Source organism: Scleropages formosus, chromosome 1, assembly GCF_900964775.1.
Source record: "Scleropages formosus chromosome 1, fSclFor1.1, whole genome shotgun sequence".
Classification (NCBI taxonomy): Eukaryota; Metazoa; Chordata; class Actinopteri; order Osteoglossiformes; family Osteoglossidae; genus Scleropages; species Scleropages formosus.
The window spans coordinates 45,591,737-45,610,650 of record NC_041806.1 but is presented as its reverse complement, the minus strand read 5'-3'; the positions used below and the strand labels follow the sequence as shown (position 1 = coordinate 45,610,650).

The window sequence follows — 18,914 nt, the reverse complement described above, 5'->3', positions numbered from 1 at the left end:
GTTCACCTGACACCAGGTAGCTCTGCTAATTAGCACACCTGCCATCACCCTGTCCAACAGCACTGAATCCGCAGCTCCACTTCAGTGTAATATATGCCAGATCTGTATCTTGCATTAGACTACATCCATCTGTAAGATACACTTCATTCTGTCAAATTTATTTTGTGCATTACCTTTTGCCTTGAATACTTTTCAGCGAACCTCCATTTGTGAAATGAATATGAGTGATGAAACTCAGCTATAATGAAAGATCACTCTTGCTCTTCCCTCCCCCAATTCTCCGCTCGCTATTTGAGGAGTGAATTAGACTCAAGGAGACGGAGAGGGTGCCGGGACCTGCTTCTTGCCGATGTGTTTTTAGACACCGAGTGCGGATGAGCCGGTAACCTTGGTAACGCAGGAACAGCACCGCAGCAGTGATGTTTTTGCTGCGATGTGGCCCTGCGTTGGGTGGATCGTGGTGTGACTGCTGGAGGGGATTTCTGACATGTGCTGTGTGTGAATGTGCGCCAGCCTGCGGACCACAGGCCAATGCAGAGTGGACCCCTGCAGACTGCATCACTGGACCAGTACTTTGACCCTCTGCGACTCTGGCATAGTCGTTTTCCGTCATTGTGCTGGCAAGTCGGCATTCTGGCATAAGAGCCTGACGCCGAGGTGCTCTCATCCCTGTCTCACTTCTGTACTGTCATCGTTTCGGAGCTCAAATGCTCGCCTGTGGTCTTACTCAAGTTCAGTTTTTTTGTTGCAGAGCCATAATGGAACACAAGGAGCTCCTGAAGGTGCCATGGGACTGGCAGATAGGTAAGATGTGACACTTTGCATTTCTACAATGGCACATTGTTTAAGCAGAAAGGGGCTCTTGCGAGAGGCGGCCCGCTACGTACATCGCAACGTGTTGGCAGGATTGATGGCCTCCGTTTCTCGCAGGTGCCTTTCGCCTGCTGCGTCAGATATTTCTCGCTCGATCAGTTCGTTGTGAAGTCGCGTCACAGGAAGGCAGTTCTGCAAATGAACTGAAGCGAAGGCTGACAAGTCTGAGGGCCAAGACGGATAGGGTTGTACAGTGAGGAGAGCCAACTGGAAAAGGTGTAGAGTCCCCTTAGCCCATTGGGTGTAGCATCCCTGAACCCAAAGGTGGCAAGACATGACTGGAACTCCCCACTCACCCAACTGGTGATCACAACCCATGGAATGATGCCTTGCTCTTAGCTTCTCAAAAGTGCATTTAAAAGTGAGCATCCTTCTTTAGTGCCTGCAGTAGCCACACAAATGCGATTCTTGGCTAGAGAGCAGGGGAATTTGTCAGTGATGAATGGCACCGTAGCCCAGGCTTTATGATACAGGCCCATCTTCTTGGTCGAGGTCGAGCCAAGTCTCCTTCAAGCAAATAACTTCTTCTGTTAGTTGGGTTGCACAGACCGATGATTTCTGAATCCTGAATGTTTGCTCTGCTTGTTCAAGACCAAAACAAAGCTACTGAGAATATCCCAGATTTTTGTTAAAAAAAATTTATCAACTCTAACTGATCAGTTTAATAACAGAATTAGGAAGAAATAGAAGCCATGAGCTTCATTGTTGAACTTTCTTAAATCATTTGTCTATGGTGTTTTCATCAAATCTAGTGGTTCAGCACAGGAGCTCATAACTTGTAAGCTATTCCTACGACGCCGAAGAGCTCAGCACTTCCGTTGTTTTCATACAGAAATATGTGCATATTCTATATCCCTCAAAGCAGCACCCTATCCTGTTAGCATACTTCATTTGAGGTCTGAATGGCAAGCCTGAACATGACCGTTTTTGGTTAAGCGTGGACTGATGATATGACTGTTCTGTAATGTTTCTTGTCCGCTTCACGATCCAAGTGACTGAAAGCTTCCTGATACATTCATCATTTCAGTTTTCTTTGTCTCAGCACAGATAGAGATTCCCTTTTGGTGTCATCCTAACAAATGCCCACTTGGCAGCATGACTGTTAGCAGTTCCACCTCAACTTGTAGGGTGTGGGGTGTATTATTAGTTGTCACCACCTTAGTGGATAGCTCCATCCATGTCAGGGGCTACGCAATGCCAAACCAGGATTGCATCATCCTAGGAAAATAACCAGGGCTCGGTCCTGGCACATGCAACCCCATGACATTCGGCAGGAATGGAGATGAGTTTTTACTTTGGGTTTTTAAGCTTGGATTATCGGGTTATTAATCATCTGAGAAGTTGACACGGAAGCCGTTCCAGGCTCAGACCAAATTAAACATTTCTTGTATTCCGTGAAAGCCATATTCAGGATTTCCAAACATATTTAACTGCTGGCTTTTAACTTTGCGTTGAATATTCATGATGCTATAATCTGGGCCGAAGTAGTGGCACCCGAGTCTCTGCGCTGTTAAAATTTAGCCCAGAGAGATACTTTCCCTCTCCTTTGAATCAGGTGCCTATCACACACTAGTGTCTCTCTGCTGTGTTTTGTTGCCAAACTCAGAAAACAAGTAATTTAAATAAATTATAAGGCCTTCTGTTTAGCTAGAGAGAAGCTGGCCTGTATTTGGGGAGAAAATACAAATACAAAGGGGGCTATGAGAGTGAACGAACAGCGTATATTTCGACTACAGAAAATGTCAGTGTCAATATGCAAAAGGGCTCCATGTGTAAAGTGTTGGACTCACAGTCCTTTTATTCTTCGTGACCTTATCTGTAGGCCTACTCTGTATGTACCATGTTTCTAGTTTCTGCTAACACTGAAATCTGGACAGTGGTCAATGTTTGCAGTGAGCAGTGAGGTTTGTTGGATGACAGCAGGGACATGTTATTTTGGCTTGATTTAAATGTTCTACTTTGAAACAGCAACGATGTAGGGGCTTTTTGCATTCCGTATGGAACACTTACAGATTGTTTTAGCTCATTATTCCATATTATGGGAGCAATTTTTGTTTGTAATGAGCACCTTCAGACACGAGATGCAAATCAGGCTTTCCATGAATGGTAAAATTGGAAATGGTACCCATGGAAATACATCTATGGCTACAGAATTGGTGCCTATCTCCACTTCTGACCTTGTACTTCAAGACAAACCGCTGTTATCTCCAGGTCTTTTCTTCTCGACAGGAGAAATAAAGGACATGCACTTCCCAAAAAACATTTTAAACCTAGAGACCTGAAAGTAAATGAGCAGGTAATTCGGTTACTTGAGTGGCTGTAAATTCCATTATACTACTGCGGGATGGGAGATTATCCAAAGATCCCAGGGAAACGACCTTCTTTTCTGACCGTTGTGTGACAGACTTCTGTTTTTTTTTTTTTTTTACAGTAATGCCAAGAAATATTCCTTTTCCCCCCCTGAACTTCAGATATTGTTACTTTTAAATTAGAACAGACAAAACCGCTCAAATAAATATAGGTTGTATTTTAGTGATATTTATTATGAGACCTACTCTGCAACATACTGTATGTCTTATAACGAATGTAGACACATTTTCAGTCATGTAAAGCATGGATCACTGAGCATTTCATGTCTTTCAACATCAGGCACCCTGGGCTAAAAACTCGACAATAGTTGATTGCACCCCAGCCTGTATCCAGGTAGCGCTACTTTAAACTCATGGCTCACCGCTCCTTATCCACTGCCATCTAGATGTCCCCTCTGCAGCCTCAGTATCAATATGCCTGCAAAGCACCTGCATCCTGCGTCGATGAGCTCACTCCTTGCCCTCCAGTCTTTCAAGTGGCATTCCTTCACAACTTCCTCGTACCTCGTAATCTTTCTCTCATTAGCCTCTTCCATTCGATTTTCCCAAGGAACTGTAAGCTCCAACACAATGACTTGCTTAGAGGTTTCAGACAGCAGGATGATTTCTCGATGATGGTGATTGGAAACCTAAGTTTCCTTTTCAAATCAGCTATTAGCTGCCAGTCTTGCACTATGACTAAGAACCCTGAACTGGTCCTGGTGCTGATTCTCCTCTTTCTTCTTCCTTGACAAATGATATGGCTGACCTTGTGGGCTAGGAGATCCTGCAGTGTGCTGTTCTCACACTGATAGACTCTGCCAAAGCCTAAAGCATATGGTTGTAGAACCATCGAAAGTGGCCCTCACCTAGTGTCCTTTCTCATCTGCTGAGGATGTGCTTCAATGTTGCTCTCTTTCAACATAATGGCCATTCTGGAAAGTCTATTTTTCCCCAGCTGAACAGGTTGGATGGACTAAGCAGCAAGTCAAAGACTGTTTGGGTCAAGAACTTAATATACTGGGGCTCTGTTCTGAAGAGCTCTGTGGAGCGCTTCTTCTCGCCTAGTTCCCGCTCCCTGCTGCAACATCCCAACCATCCTACTCAAGTTCTTCTATTGCTGTGAGCACCTACCCCCAAATCAGCATGTACCTCTCCTTCCCCTGGACCTTGACATCAGAAATGTGTTCCACTGTTATTCGGATTAACCTTTGCTGATGGCACACGCCTCAGTGGAGTAAAAAATGGAATTTAATGAAGTACTCTTTGTAGTTGTGGTCTCATTTCTTGACTACATATATTAGCCCAGCTTCCTTGTGAAAATGGGCCTAAAGCAGCAGGTTTTCTTTCTTTACTTAAACAGGAAGAGCTCTAAAAATAAGTTTAATTGGATAATTGAAATGGGTAAGTTCAAATCAGTAATTTGAATTAGAAGGTGCCCTGCCTGGTTGAAGCAAAAACATCCTGTAGTAGGCCCTGCAGGAATTGGAGTCGAATGGCCCTGTCGTAGTCCAAAGTGCAACATTTTAAGCCAATTAAAGGCATTTCCCGAAGACAAATACACTCTTTTCCTAACAGCTGCAAGAAATTCATGCATCCACCATTTTAAAAGCAATTGAAGACTCCATTAGGTTCTAGAATGGTGAAACAACAAGAAGTTTGCAGTTTGTAAGTCCCAGTAGGGAAGCACTTTTAATACACTTAAGCCAAGGCACTTAATCCAAAGTACATATACAGCAGTATAAATGGGAAAACACTACAAGCTCTACAAGTAAGTGTATCTTTACGCTCAGTAAATACAGGTCGTGATCCTTGACTTGAGTGGCCAATGCGCTTTTAATAGCCCAGGGACTTGTATGATCAGAGAATGAGCAAAGAGCGCTCCCAGTTAGCCTGTGCTCGCTGCTGCTTAAGGACATGCCATTGCTAACAGGTCATATTGCCGCCCTCTGCAGGCCTGCTGTATGTCGGCTTCAGCGCCTGCATGTTCGGCCTCTACAGCTTCATGCCCGTGGTCATCCGGAGAACCAGCGCTGCAGCGGTCAACCTCTCCTTGCTCACCGCCGACCTCTACAGCCTGTTCTGCGGCCTGTTCCTGTTCCAATACAAGGTGTGTTGACTCTCTTCTTGTTGGGGAGTTCAAAAATGTGATCAAATTTTGATGGGCTGTAGACTAAATGCAAAGCTAACCACATGGTGCTAAAAATGTAAATTTTATTAAAGAAGCACAGCTGGTCTCTTCTCAAAATGTAAACTGTGAGATCTAAGGTGTGTAATGTGGTATTGACATCTGCTGCAGACATTCTGCTTGGCTGCGTTTATTACATACACTGGCAGCACCCCACGCGCAAAGCCGTGTTTCAGCACATGGGAACGAAAACAACCCTTCGGGTGGAAGTTTCCTTCATTTCCAAATCCAACTCAGTAGGAACCAACACCCAGCTGCGTACTGGGGGTTCTTAAAATTCGGAGACGGTCTATTTATGAATGGGAGCTGTCTGGACCACATAGCCGGAGAAGATGCCTCAGTGGAGAGGATCAACATGATCAGGAGTAGTGATGCCAAGTTGGTTTTGTTACACTGGGACCACAGATGTCTTAGGAAGATACTTGGGCAGAATGATTGAAATAGAGTTCAGACGTGGGTCACTGCTGGACTTTCATTCATTCTTCTTTTTCCAACGCTTTTTGTTCTGGTGCTTTTGGCGCTGCACAGCTTTATTTTCCATGGAAGCATTAAAAAAGCATTATTTATTACTTATGCCACGTCCTTGTTCAGGGCGACTTGCAAAGATAGGTCTGTGCGTTAATCCGCTTACCATTATTCACCTGTTTATACAACTGGGTAGTTTTTACTGGATCAATTCAGGGTAAGTACTTTAGTTTTGCAGCAGGAGCGGCGATTCAGTCCCTGGTGTTTTGGTTTCAGTGTGATAGCCCTAACCACTATGACACCTGCTGCCTCCACTATGCAGCTCCTCTTCTGCTTGGAAATGTAATGCTCTCAGTGGCATATTCCTTATCTCTTTCACGGCAGTAAGGGACTGTGTGTGAATAAATATGGGGACTCCAGTGCGCAGCTTGCTGTTGTTCCCTTGAGAAAAATACTTGACCTGAATCATTTCAGCGAACTGTCCGGTTTTAAGAAAAATCGCCATCTGCTGCATAGTAACCGATCTGAATGCCATCCCCTCCTAAGAAATGGGGTAATAATTTAAAACATAAGCGATATAGGTACTCCTCCATATGCCTCTGATACTGGTAATTATTTTTAGCCATTATAAATGTGTGCTGTACACATGCAGACTAGCTGGGGGTGGAGGAGTGGGTGGTGTGTGCAGAATAATTCTTTAAACCTGTTTCTTCAACTGGATTTCTAAGCAGGGACTTTTTATAAAGCATGCTGAAATGCAGGGAATATGGCTCGGGGCACGATAGTTCTGTAAAAGCCTTTTTATAATCCTGTCAGCTACATTTCTTAATCCGTATCGGAATGATAGAAGCAGATAGTGATTATAATTCCTTTCTAGCTGTGTAAACGTGTAAAATACATATGCATTGCAATGAGCACAGGAAGAAGGTTAGACGAAATGGTTAAAGCCGCATGCATACGGGACATTTTTGACAATTTTCGCACCGATGGACAAGATGCAGAGTGTGCCGATGCACGCTGGGGGAACAGACAGGTGGATCAATACCGCCTTTTTAATATTTGATGCTTGGATGTCATTTGTTTGGGCTGTGTCTGGTTCCCCACTTTCATTTTTTTGGGATATATCCCGTTCGCTCGGCTGTAACGAGGGCGGACTGGAAATGGGAGCTCTTTCCCAGCATGCCCCCGGGGGGGATTTCGCGGCATGTTTGGGAGCCAGCACGTAAAACACACCGACGCTCTCTGCTTTTCCCAGTCACCTTCATGGCCTTGAAGATTGTGAAATCTGGGCGCTTTGGTGGATAAGCAAGGCCATCGTCTATTCTATTACTTGCATTCAGGATGAGCCCGTCTCCATTTGCTTGCGATTTCTTGTTTGTGTCGCTGGAAATTGTGCTTGATTTGGTCCTTCACGCATCCGGAAGGTTGTTATTCTGGATTCTCCTTCGGTGGCCAGTGTATATAGAGCTGGATGTCAGTGGGCAGCATGTGTGGAATGAAACACTAGAAAGCCACAGAATCGGAGAACACCAGGGGAAGGGTGCCAGTGTCGCCACTTGGTGGGAGACTTCATTTGTCAGGGAATTTCAGGTTCCAATTATCCCCCCACGCAAGTGTTCCATGGCAATTTGGGCTTGCGTTTGTAGGCGCCATCATTATGGGTAAAAAGAACTGTGAAGCAGAACCGTTTTTCATGCTTTACAATAAATAAAGCCTTTCTCCACCTGATCTCTTTTTGGCCACTGAATTATGAAATTACGATTGAGAAGGAGCGTAAGGGGTGGATTTGCTGTCACTGACCTTTCTGCCATCACCTGTACCTTCTGCAGTCAGTGTGCCTGTAGATCGTCCAGCTGTAGAGCTGGACATAGTTCAGAGACAGGGACCACAGGTGGGAAGGCTGAGCAGTTATGGTTCTTCATGCTATGCAAATCACCTCCAGCTGGGGCACTTGGAAGTAGTAACGTCTTCATCCAAGGTCTATCACAGCACTGGTCACAAAATATGAGGTACCGAGATTCAGCTCACTGTGTGAATGCCTAAAAGTGACTTAGGATCTAATAAGAGGATCATCGTGTCTTTTCAGAATAATAAAGTTTTGATGTCCTTGAGCTCCTCGGCTTAGTGAGTTTACGTGCAACATTTTGTTTTACAGACACAAGGAGATTTGTGTCCAAAGCTTATTATTGGTAGCTGACACCATGATTCATTATAATATCCGTGAGGAGCAGCAAGTAGACCCCTTCATTCGTCTACTTCAGCTGGCTTGGTGGTCCCGCGCATGAAAGGTAAAGCTCGGAGGTTCTCGGTTCTGGCTCCATTGTGGTGGAATGACCTTCTCCTGTCACTCAGGACTGTGGAAACTCTGTCTATATTCAAGAAGGGTGTTAAAACTCAAATTTTCAGGATCCGCTTCACCCAAGATCTCTCCAGCTCATTTCTGGTGTAATTGTTCACGCGTCGTAACTTCATGAGCATCCCCTGATACAACCTTTATTCAGCCACTAGTCTGGCATTGTACTTGCTTATTTGTGTATCTTAGAATATTTAAATTTAAAAATTGGTGGGAGGGTAACGGCATTTGTCTGTCCTGTGTTTCATGCACCTACTCAAATGATGAACCTCGGTGCAACAAGTGGTAGGTAACAAACTAGGTTTACTTGAGTCACATGTCTGCAGCTATGTCTCTTTCTCTTAATGTAGTACATAAATTGTACTTTTGCTGAGATATACATCGCTTTGGACAAAAGCATCTGCTAAATAAATAAATGTAAATGTAAATAACACGGAAAAATGCAGCAGGCCCAGGAGAGACTCCTGTGGCACTCTGAACCTACTAGAAGAACAAAGACTCATAAGTATATTTTTAGTCCCCCCAACGGGGTCATTTCACATGCATAAAACAGAAGGCATCCTAAAAGGAAAAAATATACAAGGGTTTTGATGATGACCTTGTGGAGAAAAGTCCTATGTTCTTTTTTTAATGCAGAAACACACTTGTTAAAGCTCATTAATTTACATTTAAACTTCAGAGCCCTCCAGGACGGTGATGCAGTTGAATGATAATCAGTGAAGTCCTTTAAATAATTGCTGCATTAGCAGTTATGCTTTGAATGCTGCTGCCTTATGTTTCCTTGAGCTGGATGAGTAGAATGAGACATTCTTGTCAGCAAACAATCACATATGCATTCCTTGTTCAGCATTAACGTTTTATATGCAGCGTTCATATTGCAAACGCTAAATGGAAAAAAAGGCCCATACAGCTTAATTGTTCCGACTTATTTTGGTCCTCGGGCCTGTTGCCTTCCATTTTTATTGGTTTGTAGTTTTAATCCCTTCTCCTGGATTTACAGGTCTAATGTTGCCCACAGGAGTAAATCCATTGTAATTTCACATGTGTTTGAGTAGACAGCTTCTTTGTCCCATTAACACAAAAAGTTGACATTACTGGTGTGCTGTCTGAAATCAGCCACCTCTGCTTGAATAAAGAAGTATCACTTACTGTCTGTCTGTGAAATTAATGTGTAAAGCATTGCTAATGTGATTATACTTCTGCTCCGGCTATTCATGTCAGTCACTGTAGGCCGCTAGTAAGAAACAGCAGCAGGGTAGAAATAATGAAAACTTTAAAAAAAAAAAAAAAAAAAAAAAAACGAATCACTGCGCCACACACTGTTTGAAACCAAGCACATTTAAGGCCCATGCTTCCTGTTAACCTCCCTCAGTGCGGTGTGAAATTCATGAGGAACTATGTTTGATATTGTCTAGTGAACACTGCGGTTGCTCTCTGGTGTCCTCGTTGAACTGCAAGTCTTACTTTTCCATTTTTAGAAAACTGATTTGCTGTTAGCGTGATGTTTTACGTCAAGGTTGCCAGATTCCACCTACGCTCACACTTTAGCCAAAGAGTGTCTTGGATCATGACGTAGATTGCTGGTAAGCGATTAGTTTCGGCACCGGTTCGTTTTATAAACGTAGTCATTCCAGAACTGTTTGAGTTCCTAATCCACAGGAGCCTGACTCTTTTTTTTTTTTTTTTCCCCACCTGTGATGAGACCATGTGTGGTGCCAAACTTGGGGTCGTTGTTAGCTGCTGTCAGTTGATTTGCTGCCACACGGGAAGGTATAACCGGAAGCTTGGACCTGAAATGTGTCTGATTGAGGACTGACTGATGGCACTCAGAGGGAACAAACATGTAACACCAATCAAAACTTGTTTCCACTGAGGAATACTGTGAATGACACATCTGCTTCTTAAAATCTAAAACACTCTGTTTAATGGGGGTGACAGTGTTTGATGACCCATCCTCTCTGTATACCTACGGACCTATTGCAGTTTACTGTCTTTCTCCTTCTTTTTACATACACACCATCTGAAACCGCTTGTCCCATTTGGGGTCATGGGGAGCCAGAACCCAACCCAGCAGCGTAGGGCGCAAGGCTGGGCGGGGAGGGGACACACCCCGGACAGGATAGCAGTCCATCACAAGGCACCCCAACCGGGACTCAAACCCCAGACCCACCGGAGAGCAGGACCTGGTCAAACCCACTGCGCCACTGGCCCACAACACCACCCCACCTGACCCCACCCCCTTCTTTTTCTTCTTCCTATTATTATTATTATTTATTATTATTTGGTAGTGTTGTGACTGTTTCCTAGCAATCCATACATTTTTAGTTCAATCCCCCTTCTACTGCAGCACTCTTTTTCAGGGGACTTACCCTGAAATGATAGGGTAAGAAAACCAAGCTGTACAAATGGGTAAATCAATGTGAAATCCAGTCATCTACATTTACAATTAATTACATCTAAAATTCTAAGTTTCCTTGGAGAAAGATGTCAGCTTAAAAAAATGAGGTTTATTTTTGCATTTTGACAGGTGCATTATTTGACTGGAGTAATGCAGGTTAAAGGTACGGTAGAGTGTGTGGGAGTGTTACAGTCTTTTATGGGACGAATGTGTTACCTTATGATACGTGTTGCACTTTTATCAAATACAGATAAAATGAAGGAGTCTGTCTTCACATCATCAGCTGGGTCTATTCATCACTACAAGTTTAGTCCCTTAGCTCAATGGTATCTCTTTGAAACTAAAGGGGTTTTCCATACCGAAACAGTTAATCATTGTTAATTTCCAAGTACAGTCTTTATGGAAATGAGTAAAGAGAAAGAGGAGAGCACTGAAGAGCAGATACGTAGGTGTACAGCTGTTTGCCATTAGTGGTAATGAATAACCACCCCTAAATTGCATACCTCATTCCTAACTGGTGGGTGTAGGAGATTTCATTATGGGTACTGCCATGTAGGAGGTGATCCTTACAGCCCCAATGAGATTACTTGACAATCCAGAAGAGAATTAATAAAATCAGAGTGTGTGATGCTGTCGCCCGGTGGTTTACACCGCTCTTCAGCCAGCAGAAACACTGCAGAGGGATGCTGCTGCTGTCAACAGCTGCAGTGATTGCATGTGAAGATGGCTGGGTGCTGGAGGGGAGGAAGGCCCTTATCCACAGCCCTCATCACACTGCTCTGGGCAGCGCCAGAACCCAACACCTCCTAATGTAACAAAAAGGATGGCACCATGAAGAGGCTCTGCACCCAGGCTCCGGATTGATAAACGGTTTTAATTACCAGCATAGTGATGGTTGGAAAGGTTTAATCTGGCAAGGTGTTCCGGGCTTTGATTAAAGACGGCTGTCGTTTCGGTAGACGGCTAGTGTTTAGATGAATCTGTTTTGAGCTGGAAGTGTCTGTAATTACAGTTCCCCGTCCAGTCGGGGCAAAATAAAACTGCCACACAAATAACAGGTATATCAGTTACACAGAGGACCTGGCTTCTGCAGCTAATGACATCTGTCTATGTGCTTTATTTAACTTCCAGGCGTTGATCTGCGCTGTCTCCAGAATTACTGTTATTATGAGCTGTGCCTTAATAACGTACCATCCATGTAGGACAGAATCATCACGTTGATTGCCGATGTTGCATGACTTCTGCTGCATGTTTTAGACATCTTAGTGAAGTTACCTAGATTTCTCCAGGTTTGTCTGCAGAGAGTTAGAGATCATCATCGTAACTTAAAACAAAAATGTCATGCATATTTAAGTGGCTCTATACAAGTTTCTTTTGGAGTACAAAACCTTAACTAAAGCCTTGAACTCCGTACGAACAGCTACAGAAAGCCAAAAGGCATAGACGAGGAGGGGTGATACATGGGAACATTTTGGGTGATCAAACACAACATGGGCTGCAACTTTCTGAATCATCTGGAGAGGTTAGATGGCAGAGATCAGAAGACCAGACAGGAGGGAGTGGCTGTAGTCCTGCAGGGATGTCACCATGGTCTGGGCCAGGAACTGCATAGAGAGTATTGTGAGATTTGGGTGGATCCTATAAATGTTATTCAGGAGGTATCTGCTGGATTGGAATGTCTTCAACGTGTTGGGAGAAGAAAAGACTTGAGTCAGTTGCTGTTAGTTGTTCATCTTGACCAATGAACCAGATAAAATGAGCAAATTTTTCAGTTTGACGGAGAGTGCCCAACAGATGGATGGACCTGCTGGGAGGTGGTGGATCTCAGTTTAGGAAAGATCGAGTTGTAGATGGCAGTCAGCCATCCAAACAGAGATCTCTGGGAAACAACCTGCAATCCAACAGTATACATCTGAGTCTAGCACTTAATAAAATAGCAAAATTGGAACAATAAGTGGTCTCATATGGAGGGGGAAGTTTAGGGCAGCTCTAAATCCGTTCGCCATCCAAGATAACCAGATGGTTTTTGTAATGTATTAAGGTGCTTCCACTAGAAGTAGGAGGCTCCTGTTAAACTGGATTGGAGTCCCAGTCCTTTTTCCAGACAAGTGTCGACTGGCACTGATTCAACATGCTCTTTTTTGTTTCGTTCTCTTGCAGAAGGCCTGTGGTGCGGTCAGGGAAGCTGAGAGGTCACGTGTCATAACACTGTGGCATAGGGCAGACCACCACACACCACCGTCTTTCTACAAGTGGGGCTGCGGCGGCAAATGACTTGACAATTAAGGCATATGGATATGTGAAGTAACACTGTACTGTGTGTGTCACTGAGGGAGAAAAACATGTATTGTATGACCCAGGGCCCAGAGATACAAGTACTGTACTGCAAGATGAGGATCCTGTTGTTGTACCCTGAAAAACTGGCTCCCGTAAGTGCTCCTATAAAGTATCTAGCTGTATAAATGAAGCAAAACAGTAAGCTGATAATAATAATGATGATGATGATGATAATGATAATGAAGTGCAGTAGTCTGAATGAGGGGGGTGCAGTGGTGCAGTGGGTTTGAGTGGGTCCTGCTCCCTGGTGGGTCTGGGGTTCGAGTCCTGTTTGGGGTGCCTTGTGCCGTCCTGGGTGTCTCCTCCCCCTCCAGCTTTGCGCCCTGTGTTGCCAGGTTAGGCTCTGGCTCCCCGCAACCCCGTATGGGACAAGTGGTTTCAGATGGTGTGTGTGTGTGTGTGTGTGTGTGTGTGTGTGTGGTCTGAATGATATCAGGTCAGTGGTCCTTCACTGAATTCAATAGATTATTAATCGTTAGCAACCTCTACCAAAGTATTTTTGTCTTTCATCAGTAAAGGGTTGTATGGCTATCTGATTCAAGCCTGTAAGAAAGACACGAGTGCTGCCCTTCTCTTCCTTTACGTTGTCACATGAGGACAAAACTCTGATACTACAGTTTAGCTTCAGCTCAGAAGTGTGACTTAAAATTCAAGTCGTTATTGCTTTTGGGGAGATAATTGCTTTTTTCTAGCAATTTTTTTTATACCTAAACCTCACTCTTTATTGAGATATTTAAATGCCTCTCCCCCCCCCCCCCCCCCCCCCGTTCAAGATTGCTTGGTTATGAAAATTTTTTCCAAGTTTTTAATGGACGGTATTTTAACATATTTTTCAGCCCGTGGTGCAGGTTGATGCATCTAAATTAGTGTACTGACAAACAAGCAGCATAAGCAGAATAGGCCTACGTTCCTCGGCACTTGATTGCTTTTTTGCCTTCATATTTTATCATATTTGCAATGCTGCTGTCTCAACTCTCGATGCGCAGTGTGTTATTAAAAGTCTTGATGCAGCCATCTGCTTCATTTGTTTTGTGTGATCTACATTATTATTGGTCTGAGGAGTTACTTTAGCAAATGCTAAATACTTTAGTGAATGGTAAATTGAACTTGAGTCGTGATAAAGAGGCTCCCAAGTCGGTAGAGATGTATTCCTAAAGAGCACGGAGTCCAAAATTACTACGACTGATGAATTTTTTTGCGACACGAAGCTTAATTTTTCCACTATCAGACATTTTTAGCTTATTCGTGTTTTGCTTGTACTTTTTTTGTAAATGTAAAATGTGCCATTGTCATTATTCGACTAATAACAATTAGAATTGTACCATCACCCACAATACTGTTCGTACTGTTTCCCTAGTACTCAAAGAAAAGGAGAATTAATCAATATAACAAAGTAACTCATCAATGCAGATCCCATTTATTTGCACTTTCTTAATGCATTTACATTAAAAATGATACATTACGTTACTTAGCGTGAGCCATAACTGGATCTCAAAAAATTTTTTTTCATTAAAAACCACCTTCCAAGCAATTAATGCCATGTCAACTTTCTGCTCTTACTTTAGAATTACTGATCTGACATTTTTGTATCTTTAAAGTGTTACTGTCTTGCATTTATTTATTTAGCTCATACTTTTCTCCAAAGCGAAACTTTTAAAGGTTTTAATCTATTTAAGTGATTTGCCCATTGATGCAGCTGGGTAATTTGTACTGGTAGAATTTATGGTGAGTGCCTTTATCAAGGGTATTGCAGTTGGAAGTAGAATTTGAACCTGGGTCCTTTGGGTCCAAAGGCTCTAACCAGTATGCTACCTGTTGTCCCAGACAAGATTTAAGACTGAATCTCATTAGGCATGTGATGCAAGTTCTACAAAAAATTACCATTTTTAACTGTCAGGGAAACTGAGATGAAATATTTCATTGTTACATTCCACATCACAAATCATCCAGCAGATGCCCCACTTTCCATTGCTACTGTAGTATATTTAAAAAAGCTTACTCTGAATTGTCTCAGTAAAATTAGCTGGCTGTATGAATGAGCCAAATGCAGTAAATCAGTTTAGATGAACACATCAAATAAGCAGGTAATTAACCATTACTCGCTAGCCTAGAAATAAAAAAAAATGTGTTGGCATTAACAGTATATCTAATTTGGAGAACTGTGAAAAAAGGTGACAGTTGTCATGCGAATACTGTATATTAATTCTTCACCTGAACATTGCTGATGAATGTGAGCTTTTTTCGTATTTTTATGCTTGTGTGCCGCACAGAGATTTTTTTCCCCCTCACTTCTTGTAATAGCTCATGAGTGAAACAACTGGGACGTGATCTCAATGGGCACTGCTGGGGTGTGACAAGCCGATAAAACCGATAGAGATGATTAACAAAAAAAATGGTAGCAGTATGAGCTACTGCTTGGAAAAATGACACGGCTGGTGGTCCAAAAGGGCACCATAGGTGGGTTTCAGGGGCATCTCAGAAAGCGCAGATGCAAAAGCAGCAGTGGCTGAAATCCCCCTCCAGCACCATAATCCATCTGTGGGATTTGCCTTTAGAGAGGCAAAACAAATTTAATCTGTGTGCAAATCCCATAAAGGTTTATTGAAACCTCTGGCATTCGGGGTAAGCCCAACTTCATAAACCCGTTCCACAAATCACGCCGACAAAAACACCCGACCTCTCACAATCCAGAAAAGTACATTCTTGTTACACTATTTTGTTTGCACTCTTTTAACAGAAAGAATCTGGATCTGCAATTATTTAACCCATGTGGTACGACATAGAAATTAAAATGACCGAATTTAAGAAAAGATTGTGTAAATCCACCAAACATTGCTCCCTACCTTGTCACTCCACGAACCCAGCATGGTCTGGCATGCTACAAGAAACAGCTACTTTTTTGGAAAAAATTATTTAATTTTCATTTTTGTTTGATCTACTTCAGGCTGCTGGAAGTATACTGGCCTGGTAGATGAATAGGACCTGGATAGTAACCATACATTATACAGCCCATAATTAAGTTCTACTTTCCCCTGAATTGACCTCCTAGAGGGAATGCACCATGCATGGTCCGATTGCAGAAAGGGAGTTGATGTGAAGATGTAAAGAAAAAGTACTTAATACTGGGATGAAAACTGTGAATGAAATTATGAGAATATAAAAGGTACGTCTGTTAAATTGATTTGCAAATCGTGTACTGGATTGCAGTTTGGCAAGATTGACATGTTAGCGAACACAGAAACATCTTTGGATAAGTCTTTTCCATCGCCAGGGACAAATGTCTGCTACTCTATAGCTGCAATATAACAAGTCATTACTGATCTACTGCTGTTTTTGTAACGTTAAGACTGCTTAAATAAAGGACTCTGTTGCTGGGAGGGGTGATGATCCTGGTGCGGTTGTAGATACACCGCTGCGCAGCGCATGGGTTGAATGGCATTCGATCTGCCTTGTACCGCTCTGGTGTGCATGATAAGTAATAAAATCCAGTCTCCTGTCGCCTCACGTATTTCACTGCGAGCTTGATAAACACTGCTGACTTCATTTCAGAGTCCCCCCCCCCCCGGAAACCACTGTCAGAAGGGATTATGGAGGGGGTGGGGTGTGGGTGGCTGGATGGGGGTGTTCAGCAGCTCATATACTCAGCACTGTGGGCTTTATGCATTCAAGCGAAGAATAACAGATAGGATGACAGGAACATGGGCCTACTGATGTGTCTGAATGGTACTTACTTCAGGTCTGCAGTGCATATTGCATTGCAGGCTATGTAATGCGCTGTCCAGGATTGCATTTATCGAGCTTGAGACACGGCAGTGGAGGGTACGTGGATGACTTATGATTCTTCACTTTTTTTGTATGTAACTCATTACCTTGTCACTTATCGTGCTCATTTCATTAAATCCCGTTGAAAAATGGAAGGGGCTGTTGTACCTGCGTGAACGTGTGTCGATACCTGAGCGCGACAGCCTCCGGCAGCGCATGTTCCTCATCTATTCATTTCGTTTATTCATTTAGCAGACGCTTTTCTCCAAAGTGGCGTACAGCTCATGGTGAATAAAAATGCATTTCACAACAGACAGAGAGAAAGATAGAGACTAGTGATTCTGCCGTACAGCGAGTTTGTCCATTGCTGCTGTTTTTGCTGACGTACAAGTAGCTGCATATAGCGTTGATATGGAGGAAAAATTTCATTTTGTTTTGGACAGATAAGGTAGTGAAGGTTTATGGAGCAGGTAGGACATGTAGGACGGGATGAGAGAAGTGGGTCTGAGAGATGTTTTGAGACCCTTCTTGTATGTTGAGAAGGATTTGGCAGTTGTCACGCGGAACCGAGGGAGCTGAAATAGCTGGACCCAAGTGCAGGATCGTTCATCTGGACTCGACGGATCAGGCGAGTTCTCAGCGTCGGGGACAGGGGAAGGGTCATTCGATCGGCGGTCGGAGTTAGAGTGAGGTTCCGTGGACGTGGTCGGGACAAAGCGAAGGGTCGAAAACTGGAGGATGGAAACAGGAAACAAGGGTTGTGTGAGAACAGGACATTGCAAAGGTGGACGGTTGTCTCAGACGAGATTCCGCGAGTGTACGGGATCCGAGGAGGGTCTTTTAAAGGTGAGTGGTTAGTCAGGTGCTTGATTGGTGTCAGGTGCTGTTGATCGAGGTGCGGGCGTGGACGTGACAGCAGTTCTGAGTGAGAGAAGACTATATCTATAGCTATAAATGCAATTGTCTTGCAGATAAGACGTCCTAATTCTCGTTGTGCTGTGTCATAGTAAGGTTCTTTTAGTCGCCTCATTAAAAATAGTAAAGTGGACAGTGATGCAGCAGTATCGCTTGTGCCTCACAATGCCTAAGTTGTGTGTTCGGATGTAGGTTCGAGTTCGGCTCAGGGTGTGTTGATTTTGCATGTTCTCAGTCCAATGACGTATGTAGTAAAATGCAGTGGTAGACCATTTCTGTACTCTTGCTCACCATGAAAAACACGCAGGTGGTCACTAGTTGAATTCCATCTGATAGCACTTACCCCATTACCCTAAAGTGGATTTCCAATTAATTCCACTCCGTATGCCAAAATGGGATTCTGTTCTCAAGCGGTTTCCATTTCATCTCACAGTGCCTTTCTTTTAACAAGTGGCTCCACTCCCGACACAGACAAAAGTTTTCATTTTGTCACTGTGCCAGTTTGTTTAGAACTAAATGTGTTTTATCATTCAGCTTTTTATGACTTTTTGTAAACCGACAAAAATATGATCCACTAGGGTGGGAAGTATGGCTTGGTTGAAGTAATTTAGTCCGCTGAATCTAATAAAAGCCTTAAATCACAGGAGTGCTGACTAAATTACTTTCATGGTTCGTTTCACCCAACTGCACCATACATTACTGGATCACGGTATGAAGTTGTATGATAGTGTTTTACAGTTTTTTTTTTTTTTTTAATCAAAGTTCCAATCTTTGGTCCCTCTGGAGTGGACAGGTGGTGATGCTGATCCACCATAGCTTCGCTGAGCCTTTGCTAACAGACCCACGTTATGTGCAGCTCTCTGCTGTCGCTTGTATCTGACCTCATGCGAACCTGTTTTTGTCAGCAGGCTTTAGCTGTAAGACTTTGTCGCCGTTAACCGTGTTTGATGTTTCTCTCCTGTATTCAGTTTTCAGGACTCTACCTGCTGTCCTTCTTCATCATTGTCCTGGGGCTCATTCTGTACTCGTCCTCCTCCACATATGTGGCCCAGGACCCCCGCGTGTACAAGCAGTTCCGTAACGCCGGGGCTCCCGTCACGGACGCGCCGACCACGGGGCCCATGGAGCCTTCGGTCACCTACACCAGCTTGGGCCAGGAGATGGAGGAGGAGCCTCGAATCAGGGTAGCCTGAAGGGGCAGAGTCAATGGGCAGGGCAGCAGCAACGATGCTACCCCTCGCTTGCCCGCCTCACCTCTGTAGAGAGGAGGAAAAT

The 18,914-nt window shown here is 43.6% G+C and overlaps 1 protein-coding gene across 1 annotated transcript in view; it reads left to right on the top strand.

The window, feature by feature from the left end:
• The window catches only part of slc35f1 (solute carrier family 35 member F1), a 70,722-nt gene extending 51,808 nt beyond the window's left edge, over nt 1–18,914 (top strand). Inside the window, exons 6-8 of the mRNA XM_018742450.2 lie at nt 752–804; nt 5,177–5,331; nt 18,608–18,914. Coding sequence (XP_018597966.1) covers nt 752–804; nt 5,177–5,331; nt 18,608–18,832 — 433 coding nt within the window. The 3' untranslated portion in view covers nt 18,833–18,914. The remainder of the gene's footprint in view (nt 1–751; nt 805–5,176; nt 5,332–18,607) is intronic.